Source organism: Etheostoma spectabile, chromosome 9 (assembly GCF_008692095.1).
Source record: "Etheostoma spectabile isolate EspeVRDwgs_2016 chromosome 9, UIUC_Espe_1.0, whole genome shotgun sequence".
Lineage (NCBI taxonomy): Eukaryota > Metazoa > Chordata > Actinopteri > Perciformes > Percidae > Etheostoma > Etheostoma spectabile.
The window spans coordinates 24,191,967-24,203,173 of NC_045741.1; the positions used below are offsets into that span (position 1 = coordinate 24,191,967).

The following is an 11,207-nucleotide window of genomic DNA, read 5'->3' on the forward strand; positions in this document are numbered from 1 at the left end:
CTCTCTCTCTCTCTCTCTCTCTCTCTCTCTGTGTGCGCATCAAACATCATGTTTGATGTTCTAAGAAGCCAATTCTCCACCTTTTTAAACATGACTGAGCCTCTGACATGGACGATTACTGTGAGAAAAGGGGACTTTCACAAGCATGTTTAAGGCTTAAGCATGGAATGAACACACAATTAAACCCTCAGTAGACAAAACATTTCATTAAAACTTGTATGTGACAAATATGTCAAAATCAAAGCTTTGTCTAGCTGCTTTGTCTAGGAAGTGATTAGCAAAGGCTGAGTAGCAAATTAAGATTTTTATGTATATTTTTTAAATCAAGCACGGAAATGTACATTAAAAAAATTGTTTAATTGATAATCGGTTTAGAGTTGAATCGTTGGCCTTTGAATTCCCACCCCTAGTGCATTCTAGTGTTAATATATCTCTGTATTTTGCTTTGTTTTTTCAGCCCTCGTCCAGCCAGTAAAGGCGTTGAAGGTTTGGCCAGAGTTGGTTCCAGGGCAGCTCTCTCTTTTGCCTTTGCGTTCTTGCGTCGGGCCTGGAGGTCAGGTAAGAATTTCCCAGCACAGTGACAGTTAAGACGTGTTATGCCATAGTTGTGGTGATGATAGCTGCTGTCATAGTAATGGAGCTTTGCCTAACAGCTGTTCTTGAATGTGTTGTACCATGTTACATAGTAAACAACCCAACATATTTCTCAATGCTATGTTTTTAGCCTTAGCTTGTGATGTCGGCTAGATGCAAGATTGCTGGCAGGCGAGAGAGACTTATTTATTTTAAACATTACTGCTGCTTTGGGATGAGAACGTATTTAATATGAAAAAAGGGCCATTTTTGTACATGTAGTTCTGAATCTTCATGCATAAACAGAGCCAATAAAATAGAAGCGATAGTGTTTTTGTAACAAGTACTGATGCGAGGTTGAGAGCTGTCTGTCCACAGGGACTGGGTGGGAACAAAGAGCCGGCCTCGTCTCTGTAGCCTTCCTGTAACATGAGACACACACACACACACACACACACACACACACACACACACACACACACACACACACACACACACACACACACACACACACTAAGCCTCTCTTTCTCAGTGTAGCTGTACTCCTGGAATACACTGTAAGAACACTGTAAGTGTAACAGTTTTCTTTCTTCAGACACCTGCTGAATGTACAAATCCTAGATATTTTGATGTTGCAGTGCCTCCAAGGCCCAAGATAAGGACAATTTTAATCTGATTGGTTAGCAGTTGCTTGATGATTATGGCCTGTAAACGATTGCTAGGTTGAGACCAAATTCATCAAGTATCTCAGAACCAAAACTGTAAGTGAGGAATACATTTTCTCTAATTTTCTTTTGTGGAATACTGTAATAAAAAAGACAGTTTTATACCATATTTGAGTGAATTTTAAATGTATGAATCATTATATGTGCATATATTGTGTGTGCATTGATTGTATTTTAGATTTAGGAAAACATGGGAATATATTGTAAACTAAAAGATATTTTCCATTTGCCCTCATGCTTTACAAATTGTAAAGTAGAGTAATTAAGCCATTGTATAAAACAGGGGAGGTTTGTGTTTTACAGGAGATGATGCCGACCTTTGCAGTGAGCTTCTCCAGGAGTCTCTGGATGCCTTGCGTGCTCTACCAGAGGCTACGCTGTTTGATGAGGGAACTGTATCATCCGTGTGGCTCGAAGTTGTTGAGAGGGCCACCAAATTCCTCAGGTTCGTTATTAACTGATCAGTTGCTAATTTTGTATGTTGTAAGACACGTTGGATAATCTTTTTTGATCCTTGTGTCTTGTGACCAGTGACGTACATGGAAGTGCCAGCACCAAAGGCAACATTCCTCTTCAGGACCAGCACCTAGCCTTGGCCATCCTGCTGGAACTAGCTGTGCAGAGGGGCACTCTAAGGTAACCAGATACCCCTAATACCTGCTGGTTTGCTTATGCTGATAGCCTACTTCAATTGAAATGCTGTCTCACTGCTCACTTTGTCTTTTTATCATTGTGTCTTTCCAGCCAGCTGCTGTCTGCTGTTCTGCTGCTGCTACGCTTGTGGGAAAGTGGCACCAGAGAGATGGACAATGAGCGCTCCACCCAGGGAACCAGTGCCCCTCTGCTGCCCCTCCTGCAGCGCTTTCATAACATACACAGCAGCAAGGAAGAGCCCATTCCTGAGGAGGAAGCTGAGGTGAAAATAGAACTGTCATATGTCTATCTCTAGCAATTTTCTCATATGAACACTGGACTATGTCTGATAAATCGGGTCCTGACATAGTCGACAAGGTCTGTGCCAGATGCATTCTTGCTTTCCGGAAGTACTCTGTTTGGTTTAGCCAAGGGGTGGCGCTGGGTAGAGCGTGCAGCAGACAGGACGTGATGCAGATTACACTGCTTTACCAAGCCGTTTGTCTGGCTTGCCTTCCTTCATTCGTTTGAATCGAAAGAAGTTCCCAAATCTCGTTGTAACACAGAGTCTGTGCTAGCTGACCGCTTAAACTCCATTTGATATCCGATCTGACTTATTTGGACATTTGCGTTCTCACGTACAGCTCTACCAGGTAATGTCTAGAAATTTTAAGGTTTGCAGTGCACGTGTGAAAACAGCTTCAGTAGCAGTAAGGAATGAAACAATTTAAAGATTGGACAAGGAGAGCACAAAAGCTCTCTAACAAAATGTTATCAAATGAAGGTCTGCTTGGGAAGGCCTCTTAAAGTAGCCCTGTTCTATTGCTGGTTTAGAATTAAACTAATGAGTACTTTGTCGTTTTCAGATCCTTACAGCCCAGATGAGTCCTAATGAGAGCTTCCTACGGTATCTGACCTTGCCTCAGGATAACGACCTGGCTATTGATCTTCGGCAAACAGCTGTGGTGATCATGGCTCACCTGGACCGCTTGGCTTTTCCCTGCAGCCCTCCACACTGCAACTCCCCATCATCACACAAGGTGACCACTCTTTGTTATCATCTGGCAATGATTAGTTATCCTTTTTTTGCAGAGCAATGATGCCAGACCTTCTCCTGCTTATTGCTTCTCTTGCATAATTATGTGCCTGTTTTTATCTTCTTTGTGCTATATATATCTTGGATGTGCATACTGTCCTGTTTACTCTACTTTAAGATATAGTGGAATAAACATCACTGATAAAAATAGACACTTTTATGTGTTTATTTTTATTTAAGAGTTACTGTGATGAAATGTACAAATCAGAAAACAGACTGACTGAAAGAGGATAAGAAAAAAACAAACAGAAATGGCCAAAAGGGAAAAATAAAATAAGTTTAATATATGTATTTATATATATATACATACAATCTAATAAGACATATTACATAAAATAATTAGGCAAAACACATAGAGGCTGTGCATCTACTTTGTCACATCTGACCACCTCATGTCTCATGTTCTAAGAAGCCAATTCTCCACCTTTAAACATGACTCTGGCGTGAAGGGTTACTGTGAGAGAAGGTCGCTTTCACAAGCATGTTTAAGGCTTAAGCATGGAATTAACACACAATAAAACCCTCAGTAGACAAAACAGTTAATTGTGTGACAAATGCTGTAAATGTCAAAATCTCACAATCTCAGATTTATATGTATAGTTTTTTAAATCTTGCGTGGAAATGTACATTAAAAAATTGTTGCATCAATAATCGGTTTAGAATCAAATCGTTGGCCTCAGAATTGGAATTGAATCGTGACGTGCCCAGAGATTCCCATCTCTAATAAACATGGTCACTATCAGACTAAATGCAAAGCGTGAATCCTTGAACGGTAATTAATCCAATGGGAAGGGTTGGCATGTGTAGAAATGACAATCACCATATGACTTACTGTTGTCTCTTTCTGTTCCAGGGAACCTTGCAGGAGGTGATTGCCTGGGGCCTGTTGGGCTGGAAGCTTTACGCCAATGTTAATGGGCCCATTCAGTGTAAAGCCCTGTCAAGCCTTGGAGTCTCCCAAATTGTCTGTTCAGAAAAGGGCTTTCTCATCCTGTCCAGCAGTGGTGCTGTTTACACCCAAAACCACAAGAGCACAACCCTGGTCAGTTCTGTTGCGTCGGTGGTCTCTGTTTGAGGAACCCACTCTAATGAACTAGCTTTATTCAGGTAGCTGATTCAAGTAGCTGATCCTTTCGCCTCTGTGTCTCCTGAAGTCTCTGAATCATTTTGTTGCAGGCTCCTTTGCTGATCCATGGTCTGAACTCTAGAAAGATTGTGAAGCTAGCAGCTCATCCTGATGGACAGCACTACTTGGCCTTGTCATCCAATGGGGAGGTGTTTTCATGGGGCTGTGGGGATGGCGGCCGCCTTGGACATGGAGACACCACGTAAGAAAGCCAAAAAATCCGAAGCTGATGTCTGATTTTGACAAGGGTCACCCCACTAACATACTAAATTTTTCATTTCCTTCTTGTCATCCAATATAAAATATGAAGCTACATGGAAATTCTCAAGATTTAAACGACTTTGGCAATTGTGGGATTCACAAACATAATCGTAAATCTGTAGATTGTTTTAGAATTTAGTATAATTAAATTAATGATCAAACAGATGCTAAAATTCTACAATATATCCCCAATCTAGGATATTAGTAATGTGTCATGCTATGACACCAAACACATCTTCCACAGCTACCACTGACTGCATTTTAAGCAAAAGTGAAAATCCAGCAATAACGGTTCCTTTTGAAAAAAGCCTGAAACAATGCTTTAGATGTACAGTAAATGATTACTTTTAATTTCAGTAGAAAGATTCCTGAAAACCTTCTTTTATCAGCCAGAGGAATCGGCTACAGCTCTATTTTCACTTTATTTCAGGTATCTAGAGGAGCCTACAATGATTGCAGCCTTCAATGGGAAGCAGACGGGAAAGCATGTGGTACATATTGCCTGTGGGAGCACATACAGCGCTGCGATTACTGCCGAAGGCGAACTCTATACATGGGGCAGAGGGAACTACGGTCGACTGGGCCATGGTAAGCTCCATCAGCATTGAACATAGCTTAAATAACAACATCTTTATCGGTTTTATCACAAAAAAGAGGGTCTGTCTGGTTTCTAGGCTCCAGTGAAGACCAGACCACACCCATGCTGGTGACGGCGCTGAAGGGACTAAAGGTAGTGGATGTGGCATGTGGAAGTGGTGATGCACAAACACTTTCTGTGACAGAGAATGGTAAGAACAAGAGTATTTTTGGCTTGACTTCTGACCATAGAGTGCATCAGCATTACCCATTCTGAACTGTTAGTATTTTTATTCACCATCTCTGTGTGTTTCCACAGGTCAGGTGTGGTCCTGGGGGGACGGAGACTATGGTAAACTGGGCCGAGGAGGGAGTGATGGTTGCAAGACACCCAAACTTGTGGAAAAACTGCAGGACCTGGACATTGTGAAGGTGTGCTGTGGTAGCCAGTTCTCAGTGGCCCTCACCAAAGATGGCCAAGTTTACACATGGGGAAAGGGAGACAATCAACGCCTTGGTCATGGCACAGATGAGCATGTTCGCTATCCCAAGTTTCTGGACAGTCTACAGGGTGAATATTATTTATAAAAAACATAAAAAAAATAAATAAAAAAAAGATCTTTAGAATACAATGACTGATCTTTGTCTGTTATGTTTGCAATCAGGAAAGAAAGTTGTGGATATTTCTGTAGGATCCACACACTGCCTTGCCCTCACTGACGACGGAGAGGTGCACAGTTGGGGAAGCAACGATAAGCTACAGCACTTTGATACACTCTTTTCTAACAAGAAGCAGCCAAAGGCACTGCCAGGGCTCAACTCCAAACACATTGTGGGAATCTCCTGTGGCCCAGGACAGGTGATCCATAACTGTCGTTGATGATTTTTCTACGGTTATAATGGTAGACCCAAAACAGTTAACACTCAGTGTTGTGTGTTGTCAGAGCTTTGCCTGGTCTTCGTGCTCGGAGTGGTCTGTTGGCCAGCGTGTGCCTTTTGTGGTGGACGTTTGCCCCATGACCTTTGAGCAGCTGGACCTGCTCCTGCGACAGGTCAGCGAGGGGATGGACGGCAGCTCCGACTGGCCTCCTCCACAGGAGAAGGAGTGCATGGTAGTCGCCACACTCAACCTGCTCAGGCTCCAGGTAGGCATGTTCTATTTGCATCTTCTCACCTTTTCTCTGTTTAGTTTTCCATACACAATGTGCCTAATAATTTCTGACAGACCAATTGGACTGCTGATCATAATAAACAGACATCTGTAAAACCTCTCCTCAGCTCCACTCAGCCATAAGTAACCAGGTGGATCCAGAGGAGCTGGGGCTGGGGCTGGGCAGCGTGCTGCTTAACAACCTCAAACAAACGGTGGTAGTACTAGCTAGCAATGCTGGGGTGCTCAATAGTGTTCAAGCAGCTGCCCAAGCAGTTCTCCAAAGCGGCTGGTCAGTGCTGCTGCCCACTGCCGAGGAAAGAGCTAGGGCATTGTCATCGCTTCTTCCTAATGCTGGTGAGTGCAAATCAGAACATTGCTTACACTAATTAAACTCAAAAATGGACACTTAATAGTCCATTAACTCTGTGTATTTGTGTAAGAAGGGAAAAAAATAGTTGGGACCGGGGAGACTGAGGTTATCTTTTTTTTAATTTATTTTTCCCAGCATCCGGAAATGAGATGAGTGTGAGCCCTGGACGTCGCTTCATGATTGACCTGTTGGTCAGCAGCTTAATGGCTGATGGAGGGTTGGAATCAGCCCTGAATGCAGCAATCACCGCTGAGATACAGGTCAGTGAGTTCAGTGCATGAATCATCACTCTTTTATCACATAATCTTCATGGCAACAATGCTTCGTCTATTTGAACAATGTAGATTCAAATGTGTCCTTTTGGGTGAGATTTAACTTGAATTCATTAAAATAATACAATTTCTCATGATTTGCTTTTTCTAGGCTCTGGGCCATAGGGCAGATATATAAGTTAAACCCTGCTAAATGCCAAGGTCTCAGGCTAAACTTTAAGATAGACTGTATTTAAATTTTAAGACACATGGTATTATTTGAATCCTACAACTAATACAGAATATTTGACATTAAGGATTAAAATATCCTGCATCCACGTCCCTGAACTCTTGAAATAACGTCTCATTAGATACATGAATCACTTTGTATTTTGTTTCATGATAGGATATTGAAGCCAAGAAGGAGGCTCAGAAAGAGAAGGAGATTGATGAGCAGGAGGCCAATGCTTCCACCATGCACCGCTGTCGCGCCATGCTGGACAAAGACCTTATCAACACAGGCATCTATGAGTCAGCGGGAAAGCAAAGCCTGCCTCTGGTGCAGCTTGTACAGCAGCTGTTGCGGTATGTGCTCTTTGCCTGAAACCTGCTACATCTATGCCATATACAGTTTAACCCCTCGCTGTCTGCTAGCATATTCACACATTTGATCTCTGCAGGAACATCGCCTCCCAGACCATCGTAAGGCTGAAGGACGTTGCTCGGCGTATCTCCAACTATTTAGAGGCGGAGCACGTCAGCAAGGAACGCTCTGCGTCTCTTGACCTGCTGCTGCGCTTCCAGAGGCTGCTGGTTAGCAAGCTCTACCTGGGTGTCAATGGCACCGAGAACGTCAACGGATACAGTAAGTTATGTATTCAACCCAAACCCAATTCTTTAATTTAAATAAGAATAACTTGTACAAAAAAGAGCTTTTGATAGTAGTATTTAATCTCTCTGTTTTTATTGCAGATCCCGAGCTTCTGGGTGTTGGTTCCCTGTTAAAAAAGTACATCGCCCTGCTGTGTACTCACATTGGAGACATCCTCCCAGTGGCAACAAGTATTGCCTCTACTGGTCGCCGCCACTTTGCTGAAGTCTCTCGTGTTATTGAAGGAGATCTAACTGGTAATCCCTCTTTTAGAAAGTGCTGACTGTTTTAAGTGCAGCGGGAATTGCATGCAGACCTTTTAAGGAACTCGTGAGAAAGTTATGTCTCACTGTTTCTTCTTTAATAGGAGTGCTGCTGCCAGAGTTGGTGGTGTCCATCGTCCTCCTTCTCACCATTGATGCAGGTCTAATGCAGGAGACTGGTTCTATCCCTCTCCTGGCTGGACTCCTGGAGCACCTCGACCGTTTCAACCACCTGGCCCCAGGACATGAGAGGGATGATAATGAGGATCTGGCTTGGCCAGGCATTATGGGTATTATACCAATTGTGTCTTACAATGTCACTGTTGTGAAATTATAAGTTAATCCTAAATTTGAGGAAAAGATGGGTCCCCTGGGGAGTACAACTCCTAACACACCCACTGCATAAATGAATTGCTGTACAAGGACAAACACAAGGGATGGTATCACAACTGTATAATTTTATCTCTGAACCTAAAATAGCTTTATCATTAGAAAGTGTATGGTGTAGGGATCTATCCTCTATAAAAGAGGGAGAGACTTTCTGGGGCACAGTATGGGAGAATCTACAGGATGCCTCCAAAAAACCCTGATCACCAATCAATGCATTTTAAATTTGTACACAGACTCACTCCAAGAAAGCATCATGCTATGAAAATCATCCCATCACCAAATTGTCACCTATGTACACTTGTATCAGGGACATTTTTACATATGTTTTGGGAGTGTCCCAATGTGTTAGAGACATTTATGTCTCACTTATAGTGATATGCTCGGAGTAAATATTCCACTGTCAACGCCTTTACTTTTACTTAATGATGACTCTACCTTGGAATTGTCTCTACAGCAGAAACGTATGCTATGGACTGGTCTCACTGCGGCTAAGAAAATGTTAGCCTTGCAATGGCAACCGCCTCACACATTATCGTGGCAGCAGTGGGCCAACTCTTTACTAGAGATAGTTATGATGGAGAGATCTGTGGCTTGTGTACATGGTGCTAGGCAAAAATCTCTACGTGCATGGGATGAAGTTTACACCTTGGTTAAGAGTCTATCATTAATTTATTTGACTAATTTTTAACCAAGTCTGTATTATATTTGCATTGTATCATTTTACTTTTTGAAGAGTTGTTAATAGGGTGGCCATGGGTTGGGGGAGGGTGGGGATGTTTGTTCTGTTTCTGTGATGTATAAGGTTTTGTCAGGTCTTAAAACCTGTACTATCCTTGCATTTCTACTTGTATACTGTCAATAAAAAGTTGATCACAAAAAAGAGTAGAAGATGGATTAGAATGTAACTAGCTTTTTTTCTGCTGTGGCAGGATCCTTCTTCACAGGACAAAGTTCAAAGAACAATGAGGAGGTTTCCCTCATTCGCAAGGCTGACCTGGAGAACCACAACAAAGATGGCGGTTTCTGGACGGTCATTGACGGAAAGGTCTATGACATCAAGGACTTCCAGGCTCAGTCCCAGTCACTAGCAGGAAACAGTGTCCTAGGTGAGGTTAATAATAATAAATATATTTTTGTTATGAAATGTAACGTAATTAATCTGAAGGAATTGGAGAAGTAACAAAGTATCTTTTTTTGCAGCCCAGTTTGCAGGAGAGGACCCAGTGGTTGCTTTGGAAGCTGCTCTGCAGTTTGAGGACACCAGGGAGTCAATGCAGGCCTTCTGTGTTGGCCAGTACATGGAGGTATCAATCCACATTTTCTGACTTAATTCCATTCTTCATAATTGGTCCCAGTCCTTGATATTTGATGTTTTTTCATTGACAGCCTAACCAGGAGACTGTCACCACTCCAGACCTCAGCAGTCTCTCCTCCCCACTCATTGACACAGAGAGGAACCTGGGGCTGCTGCTGGGTCTCCACGCCTCCTACCTGGCCAAGAGCACCCCCCTGTCCCCCATGGAGATTGAATGTGCCAGTGGGTTCAATGATTTTTAAAGCTACTTGGTTTGAAAATAAAGATGTGTCTTTCCCAAGCTCTGGGTTATATTTGGTTTCAATTTTACATCAATTTTGTCTCTGCTATAGAATGGCTCCAGTCCTCTATATTCTCTGGGGGCCTGCAGACCAGTCAGATCCACTATAACTACAATGAAGAAAAGGATGAAGACCACTGCAGCTCCCTGGGTACAACCACTCCAGACAAAGCCAAACTCTATTCTCGAAGAATAACCCTCAGCGACCACGCACAGCCTTTCCTGCAGGCTATTGCGGACAACAACACTCAGGACCACACTGTGAAGGTGCAGGCAACAACAACGAGAACTCACGACCGAACAGAATAGCTAGATAGTATCCACAAAGCTGTAGTCATGCTTTCATCTTTTTGTTGTTTTGTCGTTAAATTATAGGACTTCCTATGCCAAATAGAGCGTTGCTGTAAGCAGTACCATCTTATTACACCCATCACCTTCCCTCCGGAACACCCTGTGGAGGAAGTTGGCCGCCTGCTGCTCTGCTGCCTGCTCAAACATCAAGACCTCGGTAACCTAGCAACTGTTCTCAGACAGGCTGTTTGAGAAAGGATTGAGAGCTAATTTTGGCTCACTTTGCCTTTTGAATTTTTATTTTTTATTGTTATAAGTAATGTGAAAATGCATTTAAATCTTTTCCTTTCTGCACTTTCACAATCACCAACACTTTTTTATCTTCTCTTCAGAAATGATTTGCACTTGTACTGCAATTTAGTGTAACCTCTCTTCCTGTCACAGGTCACATTGCTCTTTCACTTGTCAGTCAATGTGCCTTGGGTGTGGACCAAGGGAAACAGAGGTCCCTCCCTAAATCTGTGATTGACGTGTGCCGCATGGTCTACCAGGCAAAGTGTTCTTTAATCAAGGTATGATTACTGCTAGTAGCTTGTGTTCTGGAATAGATAGGCAGCATGGTAACAAAAGACTTTATTAATTTCTCAGTGCAGGTAAAATGTGCAGGTAAATTTGTGACACAAAAAACAAAGAGAAAGGAATGGGGCTTTTAATCAAGCGTTTTCTTTGTCCCTCTTATTTTAGACACATCAGGAACAAGGTCGCTCTTACAAGGAGGTGTGTGCCCCTGTCATTGAGCGTCTGCGCTTCCTGTTTAATGAGTTGCGTCCAGCTGTAAGCAACGACCTGTCTATAGTGTCCAAACTGAAGCTACTGAGCTCTCAGCCCCGCTGGAGGAGGATCACCCAGAAACTTATCAGGGACCGCAGGAAAAAAAGAGGTGGCCTGTATAAAAAAACTACTACACAGTGACAAGGTTTCATTTTCTTCACATACAACTTATTTCTGAATTTCAATGCATTTTTTTTTTTTT

General features: G+C 42.7%; 1 protein-coding gene across 3 annotated transcripts in view; it reads left to right on the plus strand.

The window, feature by feature from the left end:
- Positions 1-11,207, plus strand: part of herc2 (HECT and RLD domain containing E3 ubiquitin protein ligase 2) — a 47,372-nt gene that overhangs the window by 6,116 nt on the left and 30,049 nt on the right. For 2 of the 3 annotated variants that reach the window (XM_032526671.1, XM_032526672.1), the window contains 25 exons: positions 458-558; positions 1,602-1,743; positions 1,830-1,934; positions 2,043-2,214; positions 2,798-2,971; positions 3,881-4,069; positions 4,204-4,355; positions 4,845-5,002; positions 5,089-5,202; positions 5,310-5,561; positions 5,656-5,849; positions 5,935-6,135; positions 6,269-6,497; positions 6,649-6,773; positions 7,171-7,349; positions 7,445-7,629; positions 7,737-7,892; positions 8,003-8,188; positions 9,218-9,394; positions 9,489-9,592; positions 9,675-9,825; positions 9,936-10,150; positions 10,259-10,391; positions 10,619-10,746; positions 10,919-11,114. In XM_032526671.1, the coding sequence (XP_032382562.1) occupies positions 458-558; positions 1,602-1,743; positions 1,830-1,934; positions 2,043-2,214; positions 2,798-2,971; positions 3,881-4,069; positions 4,204-4,355; positions 4,845-5,002; positions 5,089-5,202; positions 5,310-5,561; positions 5,656-5,849; positions 5,935-6,135; positions 6,269-6,497; positions 6,649-6,773; positions 7,171-7,349; positions 7,445-7,629; positions 7,737-7,892; positions 8,003-8,188; positions 9,218-9,394; positions 9,489-9,592; positions 9,675-9,825; positions 9,936-10,150; positions 10,259-10,391; positions 10,619-10,746; positions 10,919-11,114 (4,118 nt within the window). The remainder of the gene's footprint in view (positions 1-457; positions 559-1,601; positions 1,744-1,829; positions 1,935-2,042; positions 2,215-2,797; positions 2,972-3,880; positions 4,070-4,203; positions 4,356-4,844; positions 5,003-5,088; positions 5,203-5,309; positions 5,562-5,655; positions 5,850-5,934; positions 6,136-6,268; positions 6,498-6,648; positions 6,774-7,170; positions 7,350-7,444; positions 7,630-7,736; positions 7,893-8,002; positions 8,189-9,217; positions 9,395-9,488; positions 9,593-9,674; positions 9,826-9,935; positions 10,151-10,258; positions 10,392-10,618; positions 10,747-10,918; positions 11,115-11,207) is intronic. The other variant, XM_032526673.1, reaches the window with a different exon arrangement.